This window comes from Scophthalmus maximus, chromosome 20 (genome assembly GCF_022379125.1).
Source record: "Scophthalmus maximus strain ysfricsl-2021 chromosome 20, ASM2237912v1, whole genome shotgun sequence".
Lineage (NCBI taxonomy): Eukaryota > Metazoa > Chordata > Actinopteri > Pleuronectiformes > Scophthalmidae > Scophthalmus > Scophthalmus maximus.
Genome location: NC_061534.1, coordinates 705,001 through 725,000, shown reverse-complemented (window position 1 = coordinate 725,000; position 20,000 = coordinate 705,001). Strand labels below are relative to the sequence as shown.

At 43.8% G+C, this 20,000-nt stretch overlaps 4 protein-coding genes across 9 annotated transcripts in view; all 4 read right to left on the bottom strand.

Moving 5' to 3' along the window:
- Nucleotides 1-320: 320 nt before the first annotated feature.
- On the bottom strand, nt 321-4,075 carry LOC118284582. The gene is made up of 4 exons (XM_035607410.2): nt 3,661-4,075; nt 3,012-3,057; nt 2,811-2,852; nt 321-1,858 (listed from the first exon to the last, which is right to left on the bottom strand). The coding sequence occupies exons 1-4, from the start codon at nt 3,901-3,903 to the stop codon at nt 1,464-1,466; spliced, it is 726 nt and encodes a 241-aa protein (XP_035463303.1). The 5' UTR covers nt 3,904-4,075; the 3' UTR covers nt 321-1,463.
- Nucleotides 4,076-5,922: 1,847 nt separating this feature from the next.
- pip5kl1 (phosphatidylinositol-4-phosphate 5-kinase-like 1) lies at nt 5,923-14,607 on the bottom strand. 4 transcript variants are annotated; one of them, XM_035607399.2, is made up of 10 exons: nt 14,512-14,607; nt 12,305-12,574; nt 11,277-11,327; nt 10,981-11,135; nt 9,530-9,654; nt 9,120-9,154; nt 8,958-9,013; nt 8,772-8,884; nt 8,374-8,536; nt 5,923-6,525 (listed from the first exon to the last, which is right to left on the bottom strand). In XM_035607399.2, exons 2-10 carry the CDS (start codon nt 12,533-12,535, stop codon nt 6,108-6,110), a joined length of 1,347 nt encoding a protein of 448 aa, XP_035463292.2. In that variant the 5' UTR covers nt 12,536-12,574; nt 14,512-14,607; the 3' UTR covers nt 5,923-6,107. The 4 variants fall into 4 exon arrangements, with proteins under 4 accessions (XP_035463292.2, XP_035463293.2, XP_035463291.2 ...); XM_035607400.2 differs by lacking the exon at nt 14,512-14,607 and adding an exon at nt 13,736-13,906; XM_035607398.2 differs by lacking the exon at nt 14,512-14,607 and having other exon boundaries at nt 12,305-12,886.
- A 275-nt stretch (nt 14,608-14,882) lies between these two features.
- Nucleotides 14,883-16,823, bottom strand: dpm2 (dolichyl-phosphate mannosyltransferase subunit 2, regulatory). Its single transcript, XM_035607411.2, has 4 exons — nt 16,694-16,823; nt 16,003-16,092; nt 15,652-15,754; nt 14,883-15,540 (listed from the first exon to the last, which is right to left on the bottom strand). The coding sequence occupies exons 1-4, from the start codon at nt 16,694-16,696 to the stop codon at nt 15,485-15,487; spliced, it is 252 nt and encodes an 83-aa protein (XP_035463304.1). The 5' UTR covers nt 16,697-16,823; the 3' UTR covers nt 14,883-15,484.
- Nucleotides 16,824-17,172: 349 nt separating this feature from the next.
- Nucleotides 17,173-20,000, bottom strand: part of LOC118284579 (protein FAM102A-like) — an 11,976-nt gene continuing 9,148 nt past the window's right edge. For 2 of the 3 annotated variants that reach the window (XM_035607404.2, XM_035607405.2), the window contains exons 9-12: nt 19,828-20,000; nt 19,451-19,572; nt 19,292-19,358; nt 17,173-19,203 (exon numbers count right to left, since the gene is read on the bottom strand). The exon at nt 19,828-20,000 is cut by the window's right edge and continues 29 nt beyond it. In XM_035607404.2, coding sequence (XP_035463297.1) covers nt 19,116-19,203; nt 19,292-19,358; nt 19,451-19,572; nt 19,828-20,000 — 450 coding nt within the window. In that variant the 3' untranslated portion in view covers nt 17,173-19,115. Of the gene's footprint in view, nt 19,248-19,291; nt 19,359-19,450; nt 19,573-19,827 lie in introns of all 3 variants that reach the window. The other variant, XM_035607406.2, reaches the window with a different exon arrangement.

Sequence of the window (20,000 nt, the reverse complement as noted above, 5' to 3'; positions counted from 1 at the left end):
CACATTACAATCTTTAAATCTGGTCTGAAAACATTTCTCATTATTACTGTTGTATTTATTTGTTATATTCTTGTATTTCCATATTCATGTTTTTAATGTATTTTTACATATTTTTTCTTCTTTTTTATCTTGTGAACCTCTTGTCTGTATTTCTTTCAGACCTTAATTGAATATTGTTAATTACCTTTACTGTATTCTGTTATTGTTCTATGAAGCACCTTGAATTACCTTGGTCTATGAAAAGTGCCTTGGTTATGATAGTGTGTATATAATCATTTTCCAGGCCATAGGCCACAAATGTCATTGTCAGACACCATCAATTCAGTTCAGTTCAATTTTATTTGTACAGCGTCAAACCACAACATACATCATGTCTAGGTTCTGTACAGTGAGGTCGATACCTGACAATATTACAGTGAAACACAACAGAAGAAAAAAGAAACTCTCTCCTCTGTGAAAGTTACGCAAGATAGAACTCCTCCTCCTCAGCTGGAAGTCCTGGACGCGCCGCGTCATGACTTCCTCCCCCCTGTCAACGATTGCGTCAGTCTTTTTATTTTTAGACCCAGATGAATAATAACTCATGTTGCTCAGATTTTATCACATCCGCCTTCATCTCTTCCCTCTGAGTCATCATTGGAGGAGAGGCGTGGGTGGGCGGGATCATAAAAAATTCAAGTCGAAGGATTCACGAGATCTAAGATCAGACAACGGGACCATGAGGGGATGACGTCTGAGCCTCGGCACAAGTGCAAGTGAGACAGAAAGTCAAACACCAGGTTGCTACGGATAAAAACACTCACACTGAATCATGTGTTTTCATTCAAAGCCACCAAATGACGTCAGTTATTATTTAACATTGACTGCATGTGAAAAAAAGGACGTAGCGTTCTACCGTCCAATGGCTGCAGGTCGCGGGTGTAGCTCCACCCCCTCTCTCACCACGACGGGTGACATCACGGTGGGTGGATACTTGTTAATTAAGTGACAAAGCCCCCTGGTGGCTGTAGTAGTTATGACGGTAAGAACGGAGGAAGTGAAGTCACCGTGTTCTTTTCATAAAACAACGATAATTATGTTTTTTTCTAAAGGTGTTGAACCGTTTTCAAACAAGTCCTGATATTCATCCTGTACTAGATCATTTTCGCAATTTTTTTATCACCGACATTATCTTCAAGTCGACGCTGATGAATTCACAGTCCCACAGTTTCCCCCCAGGAAGGTGAGAGGTGAACAGGTTTAACTTTCTATTGTTCAAGTGATGAAATATTACATTTGAAGAACTGACACATTTCCGATGACAAATAAAAAGAAACAGAAAATAGGAACAGAAACAGGAACAACATCTTCACACACGTCTTTTAAGCCTTGAGCTTAATGATGAGATGTGATAAATAACCAAAAATAGATTAATATTTGTTTATATTAAAAATAAAATTTAGATAAAATACATTATGATATCTCTATACCATATAAACACCAAAGAACGCGCGTTCGATCAGTTTATAGCCTGACCCGATCCTCACGCTCACATGATCTCCTCCCGTTAACTCGAAGAGCTGCCCCACGAACACGCTCCTGAACTCCTGGGACGTTATCCATTCCCTGGCTTCCGTGATCGGCGTAGTGACGTTGTAGGCTTCGTTCCAGTTGGTCAGCTCCACGTAGAACTTTGTGAACTTCACGTCTGTGCCAACGCCCTGGTAGACCAAGTCAAACCTCGCGTAGACGAAGTAGACGCCTTTCTCTTGGATCACGATGGCGCGCTTTTCTTCGTCGTATTTCCCGGCTTCCTTTAAGAACTCCACGTCCCACTTCAAGTACACGTCATTGTCCTTGTTGTCTTCGGCCAAAGACCCTGTGGGAGGAGGAGCAGACAGAAAATCCTTCAGTAGATGAAACAAAGAGATTTTGAACAGTCACACTTGTAAAAGAACCTTCAACCCTCCGTGACGTCGCCCGTTGTTCCGTGAGCTGCCTCCAGCAATTTGAGCTGGAACCATCTTGAAACCTGCAGCCTGCGCTCATTGGACAGTTACCAGCTGTCAATCACACTGTGTCCACGCCCCCAACTCATCCGGTGCTTAATGGTCTATGTGACTGTAAATGGACCATAATGTAACAACATGAACATCAAAACTTGAAACTAGAGATTGAACCTTAAACTCCTCAGGAACATGTTTTACTGACGTAATGAATCAAGAGAGAAGTCGAGTCAGGTTCTCACAGAGTCGCCCCCTGCTGGTCAGGACACAGAACACAGGCTTCACACACTTCACATCATCTGTGTTTACTCACGCAAGTGTCGGGAGGAAGTCAGCGCTAATTGGCTTTCGTGACGTCACGTCTACTCGCGTCTTTGCAATGACTTTGTGTATATAATTTCATGGTGTTAAAAATTCGCTTTACGTTTGGTTTGAACGCACCATTAGACACGTGATGGATTTTAAGAGCCAGAGTCTTGACAGACATGTCTCTGTCTTTGTCTACGAGACTTAAGAACATCTTGAAGATCACAGCTCCCGTCGCTCTGCAGAGACTCACGCTCGTGTGGATTCTCCCTCGGTTGCTGTGAAATTCACAGCAAGTTTTACAACTTGCTGTGAATTTCCCCCGAGTTGTAAAACAGAGTTTTGTCCTCGGCCTCACAGTGCTGCTGCTCGCCCTGCAGGACGGACCAGACGTGACTCAGCCTGCCAGGAAGAGCGTTGCAACACTGGGCCACGTGATCACTTGTCAAGTATTCAACCGGTTTGTTCATTTGTTAGTTTAAGTTCACGAGTCAGTGAGATCCCACGAGGAAAACTTACTGAGCTGAATTTGGAATCTTTGGGAGTTGTCTGGAGGATTATCTGTAGAGAGAGAGAGAGAGAGAGAGAGGTCAGAATAGTGCTGCGTCACATCTGTGTCATGCAACACAAACACGACAACAGTGAGGAACATTAGAACTTGTAAATCAGTCCATTGATCCAGTTTATTGGAGACGAGGAGTCGTGGACCTTGGATCCTACCTGTGGGGCACAGTCGCTCCTGCCTGGAGAAGGCTGCCACGGGGCTCTGAGGAGTGAGCAGAGATATTGTTGTTTCAATTCCTTTTATTCAAGTTTAATCAGAAGTTTGTACGTTTCCACTCTAAAAGAATTCACGGATTCACTTAATGTGCAATAACTAACTGTGTAATATTTATATTCATATCTTTTAATATTCCATGTGCAACTATTGCTACTGCTGTATATAGTATTTATATACCTTTTATTTTGTATTTAATGTTATTTTTTTGTTAAATTCTGTACATACTAACCTTTTTTTTGTAAATTTCTTACATATTCTTCTGTCCACTTTGCTCGAATTTCCCCATTGTGGGACGAATACAGGTTTATCTTATCTTATCTTATCTTTAGTCCTTCAGATGTTTAGTGACAACCAAAAACATGAATTTGTCTTTACAGTACAGAGAAGGTCAAATGGGCTGAAATAAAGAAGCAGCAGGTTGTAGAGAAATGATATTCTGTATAAATGGACATGGACCACATATTTTATTCTTTGTAGTTAAAACTGATAAGTGACAAGTTCAAAAGGCCACTGCACACGTGAGGTCAGGGGTCGACTGAAGCGAAGACATTCTGACACATCAGGGGGAAGAAAGGCTGCGGAACTCACCCTGTGTTCACTGGAGCCGGAGTCTGCATGTTTCCTTAGATCAGCACAGATGGAGAAAATGTACAGCGCCGTGCAGCCGAGCATCAGGAGCAGAGTGACGACGCGCAGGCGCGTCTCCTGCTGCTTCATGTCCCGACAGTGTTGGACGAGGACCAGAACCGACTCGTCCCAGCCCAGACCCGTCATCACCTCCCGGCAGGCGGCCTCGGCTCGCAGAGTGGGTCCCTTCAGCTTCTGTCCCATGGCTCGCAGGTCTGAACTCTCTCCAAGCCGCTGTCAACTGCCTGATCCTGAAGGGATCCATGCAGAGTTTTATATCAGCAGCCGCCTACTCTCTCTACTCTGCAATCCTCAATCTGGAATGACCTCATCCATCCGTGCATGTGGATGGAGTGTGTGAGAGAGGAGGAGCACAGACCACAAACTCTCTGTTTGTCTACTGACATTACACTTTGAGCAAAAAAAATAAAAATCCCTGGTGAACTGTCAGAAAAACCCCGGAGGATAATTTCACAACACGGTCTGCACACATTCAGAATCTGAGAGACTCTTTTCCACCCGTGTCAAATTGCTATTAGCCAGGAAAAAACTCATTAGTCAGGAGTGAAGCTGTCACCGTAAATCTCTCTACTCATGTTTTGTGATGAAGGAACAGAAGGTGTTGCGTGACTACAGTGATGGGAGAAATATGTCCAAATAATGTGAGACGAGACATGTGACTCGTTTGGCCGATAAAAGAGAGTTGATAAGTGTTTTTAGTTTAGTCTGCTCTCTCTTTCTCAACAAGCCGTAAACACAACACTGACACTTATCACATGAATAAACTACTACTGAAGTTTTCAGCATACAGCTTCCACATCCAGCAGATACAGAGAAACACCATCATGTGTTTGGAGGCGTCTTTCAGCTCCGTTCTGGTCTCCACCATCGACCGTATAGAAACATTGTCGGAGATTCCAGGTCCAGAACTGACCAGCAGGGGGCGACTCCATGAGAACGTGACTCTACTTCTCACTTGATTCATAACGTCAGTAAAACATTTTCCTGAGGAGTTCATGGTTCAATCTCTAGTATCAAGTGTTCTTCAACAACATGATGTTCATTTGTACGTTATGGTTAATTTACACTCACATGGACCATAAAGCACCGGATGTGTTGGATGTGTGTCACTCAAGTTTGGAACAACTGGCTGCTGCTGGAAACAAAGATGATCAGAGTGGTGACAGTGAACCAAAGGAGGCAGGATGTTCAAACAAAACCAAAACAACGAGACTTAACCACGTTACAAGAAGTCCCCCCCCCCCCGTCAGAAACCAAATGTCATGATGACATTTCATTTTCCTTTCATGTTGGAAACAGAAACAACTGCTATCTTCACAATGACAATGCTACATGCTAATGTTTATCCTGTTATCCTAACATTTCATGGGGGGGGCATCCACACTAAATTTCATGACGACCCATAGTTGTAGAGACATTTCACTCAAAACCACGAAAAGTGACGCCTATGCAGAAGTGTCTGAAGCTTGTATTCTGTGTCCCGACCAGCAGAGGGCGACTCTATGAGAAGGTGACTCTAATTCTCACTTGATTCATAAATTCAGTAAAACATTTTCTTGTTGTCACAGTTCGTGGCCACTTGGGGGGAACATTCAAACTCTTGGAAGGTTCGACCCTACGCCAGGAATTTCAACCTTCCTCAGGAGCTGCTGATCCAGTTCTACTCTGCAGTCATCCATCACTGTCTGGTTTGCATTGGCCACCGAACAGGACAGGAGGAGACTACGACGGACCGTCAGGACTGCAGAGAGAATCATCGGCCAATCTGCCCTCCATTCAGGACCTGTATGTGTCCAGAACCAGGAGGTGCCGGGTCACATCACTGCACCACACCAGGAAACTGGAGTCACCTTCCTTGTATGTTTACACATGCTTAGCTAGTAAAGCTGATCTGGATTCTGATTAACTGTCAGCAGAATGACCTTTATTCTTTCTTCTTCTCAAAGAGAACCTAAATTGTACTTTGTTTGAACTCTGCAATTTTTCCGTCAGATAAATACCACATACCAAGATACAAGCGCAGTCTCAGATCAGACCCACATGTTGTTCAGCTTCCCTCGTTCCACTTCAAACCGTGAAGTAAAAGAGCCACTTCTCCCTTTTATTGTGGAAACACCCACAGTAGATAGGTTTGGTGTTGATGTATGTGCTGTGAATGTGAGGCGGGGGAACACCAGAATAAGTGGATACAGGACAAACAGCTCATCTGTGACACATCCTTTATCCATTGCACTGAGGTTACAGCACATATCATCCCCAGTGTTTGCAGACATAAGGCTCAAGCATGTATTATTTAAGGGTGACACAGCAAAAGAAAGAGTAAAGTCAAGCTGCAGACTCATCAGAAGTAACACACAGTCCCAGGATTCTGTCTTTGTACTGGTCCACTACTCGGTGTGGTCCTGGAGCCACTGACACAGCCTGAGGCAGTAAGTCTGTGGCCTGACGGTGGAGAAGGAGCGGCCTGGATGTCTCAGCCTCTTCCACAGATGCTCCAGCCTCTTCCTAAAACTGTAAACTGTGAAAATGTCAATGATGCCGATGAAGTAGCGCTGCTCAGGCCCATCGATGACGTGCAGAGGATTCTTTAAGTCGGGTAGTAAACGGCGGTTTTGGGCCTTGAAGTCGGGGAGCTCCGTTGCATCGCTGCCTGGCACAGAATGCTTTGCACAAGTGCAAACACCTGATGTTTCTCCCGCTTGTGGTTGGATCATACACAACGTGCACATGAAGTCATCTTCCCGGACTTCCCCGGGAACAGCAGCTACGCCTGAGTGAACAGGGCTGGAGCCCGGGTTGACAGATCTAAGAAGAGGAAGGATATGAGTCAGAGGTCTGAAAAGAGCCTCAGGGAAGCTTCGACAAAAAATGTCAATCATGGAAAATTACTTGGCTTGCAGATTGTCATTAGGATACAAACGCCTGACACGTTGTGAGATTCGATCCAAACCAGCCAAAACCCGTCCAAACATGAAGGGGCAGTGAGCAGATTTGGAGAAAGCTTGTCTCTGTCTTTTTAGTTGGGCCGCCTCGGGTACGTGAGACCGACGTGCTAACCACTAGACCAAAACCCCTGAATCCGCTTACTGCCCCTGTAACGGTGAACTCAGCAGCCTACATGTGTAGAAGTTGAAAGTACCGGACAGTAATCGCAATGTTTCTGGAACGTATTCATATCTTAGAGAACCCGCAGGTTCATGGGTCAACCCGGGATCTCCTCAGATTGAACCACAACCTTTTTCTCAAACAGTGTTGAGTTGCATTGAGTTATCAAGTAATACGATCAACTCTGACAATAACAGGACACGTGTTGATTAACCGGCAGACTCTCCTCCAGCTCTCTAATCTTCTGCAACATAAAACCTCTTCACATTAGATCGATGGGTTCTTAGAAACTCATACGTTTCAGCAAAGTTATATATTTGAATACTTTAACGTCCAGCATCTCCCCCTCGCCGCGCCATGGTAGCACTGCTGTACCCAGAGGTGTCAGCACGCTAATGCTGCGTTCCATTACCCCTCGGAGCTCGGAGCTCGGAGGTGTCGCTCCATTATCGTCTCGGAACAGTTGCACCTGGCTGGAACGCCGGTCCCGGTCGGACGGTCGGAGGAAATAGGTAGAACGACCTCAAACCAACATTAGCATGCTCCCAGCTAAGCCGCTAGCACTTCTGACAATGGCCGAATGACAAGTTGACTGACGGGCGATGACTTTCATCTTCATGAGTTCCGTGCGAGACGCTCGCCACGTGGCATCATGTCAGTGGAGGTTGAATAAGCGTCTGCTTTGTCAGAACATCTGTGCTTGTTGAGATTTACTTGATAAATCTGAAGGTCAGGGGAACATGTGAGTCAGATTGTTGCAGTCGCATGCGGTTTGTTTTGGTGGAAAATGCTGCATGCTAGCATACGGTTGTCATCATTGGAATTGAATGATGACAACGATCGCCCTCCCCTCGTGACCTCTGACCTGTCTGAGTGGTGACGTCGTGAGAGAGGCAGCTCCACGTGTTGGGAGTTTTGTGACGCCGACACAGCGTCCGCGTGCCGCTGCCCCGCGGCCGTGTTCTCAGGACTCACCCATCAATCCCACAATGAGAATCTGATTTTCAGAATACATTCAATGAAAGTGCCGAACTGGAACGGTGGTATTACAAACATCTCAGACGCTTCTCATTAAAACCAGACACTTGGAGCGACTGTGCATGTTCTTTAGAAGTGGAAATGTTGTTCCTCAAATGTTTCCACAAACTCGTTTGTCTCGTAGATTTCGACTAATTTTAAAATAAACTAATTTTAACGAGAACCAGTGCTCTGTGGGGAAAAAAATATATATATAACCACGTCAGTCCCTTTATTCACATGCTGGTCAGCTGGTAAAGTGTCAATATGAATTCCTACAGAGAGTAAAAGACACCAGGAGATGTAGTGGTTTCCAGAACTGAACGTTATTTCCGTTTAACTTGAAACTTTCTCGTTATAATGAGAAAAATATGCCATGATAACGAGAAACAACCTAAGATATTTGTACTTACTTTTCCACCGATGGACTTATCGATTGCTTCATCTTGTCACCCCAAATGGAGACACGCCCCCCCCCCCTCTTGTTGCCATAGAATAACCATAAAAAATCTATTTTTCTAGGACACTGACTTTTTGGTTCTCATGATGAGAGTCGCAAAGGAGAGACTGTGGTGCCGCTCGTCGTGCTGCAGCGGCTGATGGGCCAGCAGCAGACTGTAGTCCAGCACGTTGAGCCGCCGCAGGAAGTGTGTGTCGATCTCCACCTGCCGCAGGAACCACGGACGCTGGCGATCTGCACGCACACACACACACACACACACACACTCACACTCACACTCACACTCACACACACACACACACACACACACACACACACACACACACACACACACACACACACACACACACACCATGTGACATTACAACAGCAAACACGTACAGGAGGTTTTATATATTTAATATATTACTGCTGACATTTGTAATGTTTTATTCGAGGAGCTTTAATTGAATTGGATCTGTTTCCTCACCCAGAGTGATGTGCTGGCCTTCAAAGTTCAGATCTTTGAGAACCACAATGATCTGACTTCCCTCCGGCGCAGGCTCCGTCCAGCGACTCACCTCGCAGCCCTTAATGTCGTACCTGGCCACACGAACACACACCTGTCACTCACCGCGCTCACCGCGTTTCTCAGAGAGAAACGAAGCAAACTCACCGGGCATCGATTCGATCGTCTGGATAAAACACACTCTGCATGACGATGAAGTATTTCTGCAAAAGACAAAAAGAAAGAAAATGTGTTATATTGTATGTTATTGTATTGTTATTGTATGTTGTTACAGTAGCGAACAGAACAGTGATGAAATGTGACTCGTACCTTCCGCATGTGAGGGGTTGTGATCCTGTGAACACCTTGAAACAAACAAAGAAATGGATGCATCATATGATAATGTGTCGTCATATAAACATGTTGCAGTAGCAGCTGCAACTCATTCACTCTGGGAATAATTATCTCTGCGATGAGGAGGTTATGTGGTCGGTCAGTACAGTAAGTGTTCAATGATTCAACCTGCGCGTGTGTGTGTGTGTGTGTGTGTGTGTGTGTGTGTGTGTGTGTGTGTGTGTGTGTGAGTGTGAGAGAGAGAGAGAGAGAGAGAGAGAGAGAGGGAGAGTGTGAGTGTGTGTGTGTGTGTGTGTGTGTGTGTGTGTGTGTGTGTGTGTGAGAGCGAGTGTGTGTGTGTGTGTGTGTGTGTGTGTGTGAGTGTGTGTGTGTGTGTGTGTGTGTACCCAGGAACTTGACCAGCAGTGAATGGGGATGCTTCCTCAGATGTTCCATGTAGATCTTCAGGTTGGCCAGAAGGAATTTGATTTCTCTTTTGTTCTGAGTCTTCAAAAAGAAGCGTTTATCATTTCTAGAAGTTAAGAAACAAATATTTGAGAATCAGCAAACCTCCGGTCCAACTCCCCGACTCCGTTTTTAAAAGAACAGTTTGTTATTGCAGAAATGATCCGACATGTCATCAGATCATCATGAGCAGACCTCAGAGCACAGAGTCGGTCGGGGGGGGGGGGGGGGGGGACCTCATTCAACTGAATAATGAATCACGTCTCAGAGTCTCAGAGTCTCAGAGTCTCAGAGTCGAGGCAGGCAGTACAGTCTTGGTCTGTGATGTCACAATGTTGCCTCCAGTCTAAACTTTTTGACTTAATTCCATGAAATCTCTAATCAGTCTAGATCTAAAACACCAGATGTCTGCTGAGGTGACGCTCACCTGTCTGAGAAAAAAACTAAAACAATTCTCAGCCACTGTACCACCCGCAATAATATACTAGAATATACCATACTGTAATAAACTATAATATACTATACTGACTTATATTATACAATACTAGGATATACTGTACTAGGATATACTGTTACACTGTAATATATCATACTGTAATAAGCTATAATATACCATACTGTTATATACTATACTGAATTATGTTATACTGTACTATGATATACTGTATTATACTATAATATACCATACTGTACTATACTAAATTAAGCTATAATATACCATACTGTAATATACTATACCATACTATACTATACTGAATTATGTTATACTGTACTATGATATACTGTATTATACTATAATATACCATAATGTATTAAACTATAATATACCATACTGTAATATACTATACCATACTATACAATACTGAATTATGTTATACTGTACTATGATATACTGTATTATACTATATTTATTCATCCGACAACGAGGGACTTTTGGTGTTACAGCAGCAAATATTACTACTATACTATTTTGTACTATACTATTTTATACGCTACTATACGCTACTATACCATATTGTACCATACTATACTTTCTTAGGGAAGTGCGCCACCTTATGGTGGGAAACGGGATCAGCGTTGAGTCAAGTAGAAGATGGAAGCCGCTGCAGTTTCTCTAGAACATTCTTCACATCTGGAAACATCAGCATCACTTCCTCTTCCAACGTCTGAGTTCAGGTTCAGACAAAAATAAAGTTGCTGCATCTTTCCACTAACTTCAGCGAAGTGCTCATCGGCTCACGCTCACGATGAGCTCGTGAGCTAACAAGTCCTCAGAGCTAACGTTCCCGCTGAGCGTGTGGCCTGCAGACTAAATGAAGTCATGTTGCTGATGAAAAGCTGTGAAAACAGTTGGTCCTGTGGGTGAGTCATTGGTCGGTGCGCGGTGACTCACGTCAGGAAGAAGTCGGCCTTGCTCTTGGAGTTGCTGATGAACTGGAGGTAACAGTCGTCAGAGCAGAGAGACTGTTGATACTCGAGCTCCGTCATCCCCAACGAGCCTCGCAGGCTGGAAAACACCGGGCCGGCAAACGTCTCCATGGTGAAGTCCTGCACACGCACACGCACCCGCGCACGCACACGCACACGCACCCGCACACGCGCACGCACACGCACACGCACAGCTAAATATGCAGGTGTAATCATTCAACATAATCATTCGGTTATAGAGACACAGACACTGACACCAACCTTATGAATCTGAGTGACCTCTGACCTGAAATCATCATCTGACACTTCAGCCTACAGGAGGAACAAGAACAGATTTCAACAAATAGATGTAGATGTAGATATAGAGATATGTATAGATATACTGAAGAGATGGATAGATATAGAGATAGATATAGATAAAGATATAGATATAGATAGAGATATATATAGATAGATAGATAGATAGATAGATATAGAGATAAATATATAGCTAGATAGATATAGATATAGATAGAGATAGAGACATAGACAGACAGATTGATCAGACTAAAGGTCTGAAATGATCTGTCACCACTGTTTTGTTTTTCTACAGTGTCACATGTAAAGAACAACTGGCCGCTGTATGTTCTCTGTGACACGTGTGTCAGGACCATGATGCATCATTCTGCCGAGGCAGCACAGTGTGTTTCACTGGGATTAGTGTGAAGCAGCAGCTTTTCTTTGTAACATGTTCACTGATTTCACAGACAATGATTCATGGAAGTAGATGAAACCTATCAGACATATTCACTGACTGATTCTGTGACTGGGAGAGATATTTTTGGTGATTTATTGAATATTGATTTGCTGAACGTTTACGTTTTATCTCTCAGTTGTTGTCTTATTGTTTGTATGTTATGACCCTACTTATGACTCACTCATTTGAATAGTGAGTGAGTGATTTCTACATGTCACATATATGTGCGCTACACCCGTATTGATGATGCCCATAATATATGAAAAATGAATTATCAATATCCTGTAAATAATACACAAAATGAGTTTTCATCACGATGCAGTAACTTCCTGGTTCACACTCCAACATGTCCTGACTCACTGACTCAGAATGTTGAGTGGTTATAAGTTTGGTCCTTTGTCCTCGATGTACTGAGACGGAGACAGACATCATTTTGTCTGTTTGTAGCAGATCCCCTTGAGATTTTTTGAGCTCCTTGTTATAAAGTTACTGATAAAGACAATATTATGTGGTCATGACTCCCCTTAGCCACAATAATGAGGTAGTGACTCACTGCAGACGCGTTGTTCTGGATGGCTGCCGCCACCCCCGCCTTCATCATGCAGGTCAGGCCGTAGAACTCGTGCTGCTGGTCGATCTCAAACAGGCCCAGAAGTTTCCACTGCTGCCTCAGACCCCCCCACCGCCTCCTCTTCACCGCGCCCGAGCGCCGCCGCTGCTGCCCGGCGGTGGACATCATGCCCGGGGGGCCGCCGCCGCCGCCTGCTGCTGCCGCCGCTGACATCTCCGTCCACACTGACGCACACGCGGCAGAGCAGGTCTTCTTTAAAATCACAGAGCGGAGTGGAGGCCAGAGAGGCCGGTGACCAACACACAAAGGACAGCTGACAGTCAGCTGAGTCTTTGACAGGGTAACCATGGAGACCAACACAAAGGGAGAATAGCTGGCATAATGGTCGTCTGGTCCAGCAGCAGCCTCATCGCTGCTGTTCAGACATGTTACATGTGATGAAACTATAAAAGTTTATCATTAGATGAACATGAAGCAGAGACAAAGAGGCGGAGCAGCAGACGATGACAACCACAACAACAACCACAACAACAACAACAACCACCACAACAACAACAACCACAACAACAACCATCATAACAACAACAACCACAACAACAACAACAACCACAACAACAACCACCACAACAACAACCACCACCACCACAACAACAACAACCAAAACAACAACAACCACAACAACAACAACCACCACAACAACAACCAAAACAACAACAACCACAACAACAACAACCACCACAACAACAACAACAACCACAACAACAACAACCACCACAACAACAACAACCACCACAACCACAACAACAACCACCACAACAACAACCACAACAACAACAACGGTGAAAATGATAAAGCTATTTTTTTTAACTACACATTCCTGCTCAAACAGTTTTTTCCATTTGGAGTTTGTTCTATTCTTCGTCTTGTTGACAAATCACATGAAAAATCACCAACAGATTTGAAAATATGAGATTCATGAACCTGTTATTTACTTGTCTTGAATTGATCATGAATGTGTCTAATTTTAAGTTTTCTTTAAACAGATCATTTCTCAAATTCAGTGTTTATTTCTTTTATTTGAACCTTTCTTTTTTTACAGTGTGTATCCGACACACTGGTGAACTGCTCCTTTAAACATCTGGTCATTTAAGTGAATGTGAAATCCAGGGGTCTCATTTATTTTAATACTAATAAAAGGAGGAAATTGAACTAATTCTGCTCTTTTCTTGTTCCACTGAAAAACTGTTCAGTGTCCAGATTTAATAAATCCTGTTTGTTTTAACAGCAGAATATGTTTGTCATGTATATGACAGAGGTTTGACTCTGATTCAAACCTCTGTCATCTCAGTCCCACTCGCTTGGCTACAACATCACAACATCACACAAGCCCTTTGTGTAAATTGAGGCTACTACGCTTTAGAGTGGTTTCCGTGGCAACGAGAAATCCTTTTTCAGCTCCTCTCTCTGTGACCAGCGACGCTCACGACTTCACTCTGCTGCTTCCTGTTTGAGGAGCCGCTGGACACATCACAGGTTAGAGAGAGCACACACACACACACACACACACACACACACACACACACACACACACAAAGACACACACACACACACACACACACACACACACAAAGACACACACACACACACAGGCGGCGGTCACATGACAACGACGACTTCATACAAACAAACAAAAAATACTGAAGCATGATTCAAAGGTCCAGTGTGTGAGGGATTCAGGAGGATCTGAATGAATCACTCACTATCATCCAAAGTCATTGCTTCTCTCTCTCACACACACGCACCTCGGCTGTTCACTACATCATGGTGACTATGAAACATCATGGGGATGTAATTAGCAGTAATTCATCAAAAGACAGAGATGATTGGGTCAGAAAAGTATGGTCAGTTATAATAAACAGGTAAGATAATAGCTAACTGGTTAACTGAGGATTGTTAAAACGCTTCATCTCTTCTGTCGTGTCAGGACGTGAAGAAGATTCACTGAGTCACTGATCAGAGAAGAATCTCCTCTGCAGCAGAACTGAACAGAACAGAACACGAACCGACGCCAAGATGGGTTTAATAAAACCAACACAATTATTATTCAAGCTCAGAATCAAGCAGCACACACACACACACACACACACATACACACACACACACACACTGATGTAAAGCTGTTTACTTGCCTGATGAAGCTCATGGACGCGGAGCAGCTCGGTGCGGTCGCCGGGCTCGGTGTGTGTGTGTGTGTGTGTGTGTGTGTGTGTGTGTGTGTGTGTGTGTGTGTGAGGTCACACCCAGTCACTGCCACTGACCGACTACAGCGCAACATATTCTCTCTGATAGGATCAAACTGTAAAATAAACTGTCAAATATAAGTTATTTGTCTTAAGGGTTTGTTAACGACATCTTAGGAATCATTGACAAGTTCTATAAATAAATATATATAAATATTAGTGTAAGTAGAGCAAACTACAGATTCTTAAATAAATCTACTAACATATTTAGAAGTAGCATCAAAACACATGAAACATTAAAAATCAATTAACACAAAGCGTTTTTCAGCTTCAACAATTTATTGCGCAGAGAAAGTTCAGTGTGTGTGTGAGAGATTTTCATTCCAAATCATTTACAAGAAATCATCTCTCGACACAATCTGACTCATATACAATATGTCACAATATTTACAGAGTTTTAATTTCCACGCTGCGTTCAATAATAGTGGATTCCATAATATTTTTTCCCACTCACACATTGACAAGCTCCGCCTCCTTCACTCAAATCCATGTCACTGTCAATCACAACTCTGGCCGAAATATAAAACCTGTATTTTCCTGTAAACCACATCATATGATCTGAGTTATTCTTTTAGAATGGCGACCACTGATGCATTGTGGGTTGTTTGTAGCCAGTTTACTCAAGTGTGTTTATTGTGTGTTCTGCTCACTTTCACCAGCAGGGGGCGCAGTCTACTGGCTTTACTTATCACGTCAATAGAAAAATATAAATTTCGTCTCTTACTTTTGAACAAATCTAACCTTGAGAGCACCGACGACATCGTCGTTCAGGAGCCAGTAGCTGAGCAGGGAGCTGGGGTGTTTTTTGTCTGTCGTTTTTTTCTGTCAACAGAGGATTTAAATCTACAGAAGACGTCTGACATCAGTCCACTTTCTTCGGTTTGCGACTTTTCCACATGATGAATGCAGTGAAGGCGCCTGTGGACAGGATCAAGAGGAACTTTAACAAAAAGGGTCAAAACTCATTTAGTACACTGTATCATTTTATATTTATATATCTGACTTTAAAGTATCAGTCGGTCGACTCACCGACACAGAGGAGCAGGATCACTGCTGCGATCCCCGGAAGAATGACCGAGTATTCCCGAGGAAGGAAGTACTGGTGCAGGACGTGGTCGCTGTCAACAAACGGCTGTAAGAGGACAAAAAATAAATAAACTCAAACAAAATAATATTAAATACTTTTATTTGCGCAAAACATTGTTCGGTAAAAAATATTCTTTTTTTTCACTTATTCGGCAAAACAATGTGTGTTAACCAACATTCGGTCCATTCCTAAAAAACGTATAGACAGATATCGGCCGATAAATCGGTATCGGACATCTTGAAATCCATAACATCGAGATCGGCATCGCCCCGCCCCCCTCGGTCGGGACCTACCAGGACGACGACCCACACCGAGTAGTAGGAGAACAGCAGCAGGCTGAAGACGACCAGGCTCATGCCCGCAGCTTGATCCACTCCTGTCGCCTGGACACAGGAGACAAACCACCGGTAACAACGTCCCACACACACATCCGGTCCACACGTTCACCCTCCGCCGAAGACGCTGGGAGAGTTTGAGGAGCTTTGACGCCAGACTCCATTCAAACATCTCACAATTAACGGTTCATTTCCGTATTGGTGAATATCGGAAAGTGTCACGACATCAGAAACATTCGGTTTATGAAAAGCACAGCTGTCTGGTAAATTCGGCATGACAAAAATAGTACAAGTTTTCAACAATATTTCATTTAATCCAGTCGGTTGTGAATGACTGAGCTAATTTCCGGGTTTACTTCGTTTATACGGTAGAATTAAACTGCCCACAGAACAAAAGAGACACAGAAGAGATGGATATTTAAAGACAAATATGAATTAATAATCTAACATTAATGTGTCGAACGTGTCACTGAGGATTAAGTGTTAGCTAACGTTAGCTTCACTGTCCGGTGACAGAGTCCGGACTTCTCACTCTCTTCTTGTTTATTCAGTTTTTCTTTTTGTATCGTCTTTGTTGCACCAGTTCCACTTTTGCCTCCTCGCTGTTTGTCTATCTTTTATTAATCTCTTCATACTTTTGGTTTCTTACCATGTCTGACTCGCTCTGTTGTCTGATGACGTCGCCTGCTGTTCTTCCTCTTTCCTCTTCTTCGTGCTTCGTAAATGCGGCTCCTCAGATCCACCCGCGGGTCTCTGCCGCCCCCTGCCGGCTGGTCGACAGACAGACCGTGAACTGAGCTTCTGTCGTTTTTATGTTTCGATTCTTTTACCTTTGATTAAAATAAACAGAAATACAACACAATGAATTCTGCATCACAAGTTAAACTTCAGAGAATTATCAATTTTATCAAATAATTATCTTTCTCTTGTTTTAATTGCTGCTCTTTTAATTTCCAATTGTTCCTTCTACTTGTTAATACACTATAAATAAAGTTTACTATCATTATTATTATTACATAATGAAATGTTTAAAAAATAAAAGTGTGGCTCTTGTCAGTGTTATTATTTGCAGGAGAAAGAAAATAAAATCTGATGTTCAGATGTTCATTAGTCAACAAAACAAAAACAGAATGTTACAACACAGAGTTTATTCAACATATTCATGCTGTTGTGTTTGTATGCATATATTTATTATTCTCATAACTTATTCTCATTGGAGTTGTACTTGACAAGTACAACTCCAATGTCCTTAAATTACAAAAAGTTAGAATATTCTTTTTATATATTTTCTTTACCGTAACCACCCTATGTAAAATCATATCAAGTACCACAAGTACAATGTCATAAAACATAATCCCATTGTAATGCTGCAACGATTCAGTTTAAATTCAAAACAATCAGGACAGAAAAATCCCATTCACCACCACAAAGTACATGTTTGTATAATATCACAGGCAACATATGATCAAGTGCCAAGGGAAGAATAATCGTTTCTACGATGAATCACAGACAATTCCCAGACACATTGACTGATTCCCTTTACTGTATTTCAGAGTCATAACAAGTAATAATACACGTGTGCATTTTAGCTCAAACATAAAATCCTGTGCTAATCTGCAGCCCAGCCTGCTGGACTGAGAATAAAACTAACTGTTAATGTGGAACATCGTCATATATAATCCACATGACACTGTAGGAGACATGAAGTGATAAATATGGATTCATGCAGATTGAGAGAATCGTACTTTAGAGACAGAGATGACAGTATGCGACGGACGGGGCCTGGAATCACACGTGCCACATTGAAACAACCAGAAACCAGAGTGAACAGGACGTAACGGACCAGAGTGCTAACATGCTAACACGTATGACCGGCATACATACAGTCACATAATCAGAGATACAGTACAAACAAAGACATTAACACAATAAAGTCCACAACATTCTGCACAAACACACACAGACGAGCAGGACACAACAGGAGCTTTGTGCTGCTGCACAATCTTATAAGAAAGGATTGAAATGAAAAGTGGACACGAATAAAAGAAATAAAAAGTAAATGTGCCATTTCAGACCATCGTACCATCTCCATTTCCTCGTAGTGGTTTTTTCTAACGATTCCTCATCCGAGAGTTCACATGTGCAAATCTGGATAATAAGTCATCAAAGAGCATTAAAATATATATATACATATATATATATATGTAATGAAAGTTTCTGTTCCAGTCGCAGGCGGATGGTGAGGACGTCGGTCCTCGTGTCAGACTCTCGCTCTGCAGCCGGTGGATCCTCGTCAACTCGGACAGGTCAGAAACTGATCGTCACCTGTTCCCCGGGTGATGTGATTTAATCACGGACGACAGAGAAACGACTCTTCTGATCGTTCCTGTCAGTGAACTGAACGCGGTCAGGTCAAACTTCCTGGTTGTGAACTGACGGAGTTGACGAAGAGCCCCTGAACGCAGCGTTTCATTTCAGTGTTGCACTACACTTGTCACAGTGTGCTGGTTATTACAATGAGGATATTGTTCAAGTAATCACGCAGGTCAAAGTTTCAGTGGGAATGTTTTATGTTTGTTTGTCTGTTTGTTCGTCAGCAGGATTCAATCTTGAATCGAAGGGTCATGTGGGTCCTCGTCATTTTAGTCATCGATGTCGATGAACTGAGCTGCTGTAAGGAAGCTTCCTGCCCTGGACGGCAATTTTAAAATTGAACCGGTGGAGGAATCGTTTAATCTGCACAAACAACATGGGACTGAAACTGTTTACTCCAGTAGAACGAGGAATAATCTGGATTCAGGGTAAAACAAGGTCAAATCACCAGGTGCCACATCTGGGCCACAATCAGGCCGCAAGTCGGCCAAGACCCAACCACACCAACCTGAACTGGCCCAAATGCATCTTGACCCACGTTGGATTTGTGATCTTTGGCACATTTGTGGTTGTGGGCCACTTCAGGCTCACTTCTGTCCGTCCTGTCCGGACTGTGGCTGAAGTGACCCACATCTGAACCAGACCGCCTCATCATCTATCATCACAGTAGTCTCAGGTCAGTCACCGACTCTCAGGTCTCACGGAGTCGGATCTGGAGATGCGTTCACGGACAGTTGGTCCCAGTGAGTCTCGATGACGACCGGCTCAAACGTACCGGGTGTTCCTCTGGGAGAAGGACACAAGCATCACGTCGTGTAGACGAAGGACAACTGGGTCGGGCAGAAGTACAGAGACATGACAATTAGATACGCACCTGTTGGCGAGTGTCCCGCCGAGGGCGGTGGTCCCGTCTTTGCCGACAAACAGCCTCAAGTTGCTGTCTGAAGGTAAAACCAGGATTTCAGAAGAGAAGTTCAGGGGTCGTGCGTTACACAAACTAAATCCCAGAAAGTGAAAGACTCCGGTTCGTTACCTTCGCTGTTGCTGCTGTCAGAGAAGTTCTGGCTCTGGACGATCTTCTCCACGATGTCGTCTGCGTCGATGCGAGTGTCGTCCACGCAGCTGTGCTGCCGCTCCACAGGGTCCTTCTTCCTCCTGGGGGGGGCAACGCAAACCGCCACTGAGACACAGATCCACATGTGAGACTGAGACACGGATCTGAAGGAGCCTTCCTCCCGTCAATGGCCATTCAGGCTTTTACAATGTCTTTCAGGAGCCAAACTAAATGACTTGAAATAACGACTTTCATCGGCACCATGTTCAGACTCCGGACGTGAATCTCACAGTCCTGACGACCCCCGGACTCTCACACCGCGAGACCCAGAGGAGCCAGAGCAGCGGTGGATCTACCTGGAGGATCTGTTGGACATGAGGGCTGCCGCCGAGGGCGGAGGAGGCCTCTCCGGTCTGGTGGGCGTCCCTTGCCTCTGGGGCTCCGTGGGGGTGGAGGGAGGGTGGGCGACCCCGCAGGAGGCGCTGCTGCTGGAGGAGGCGTTTCTCTGGTGACTGAGGTCCGTCAGGCT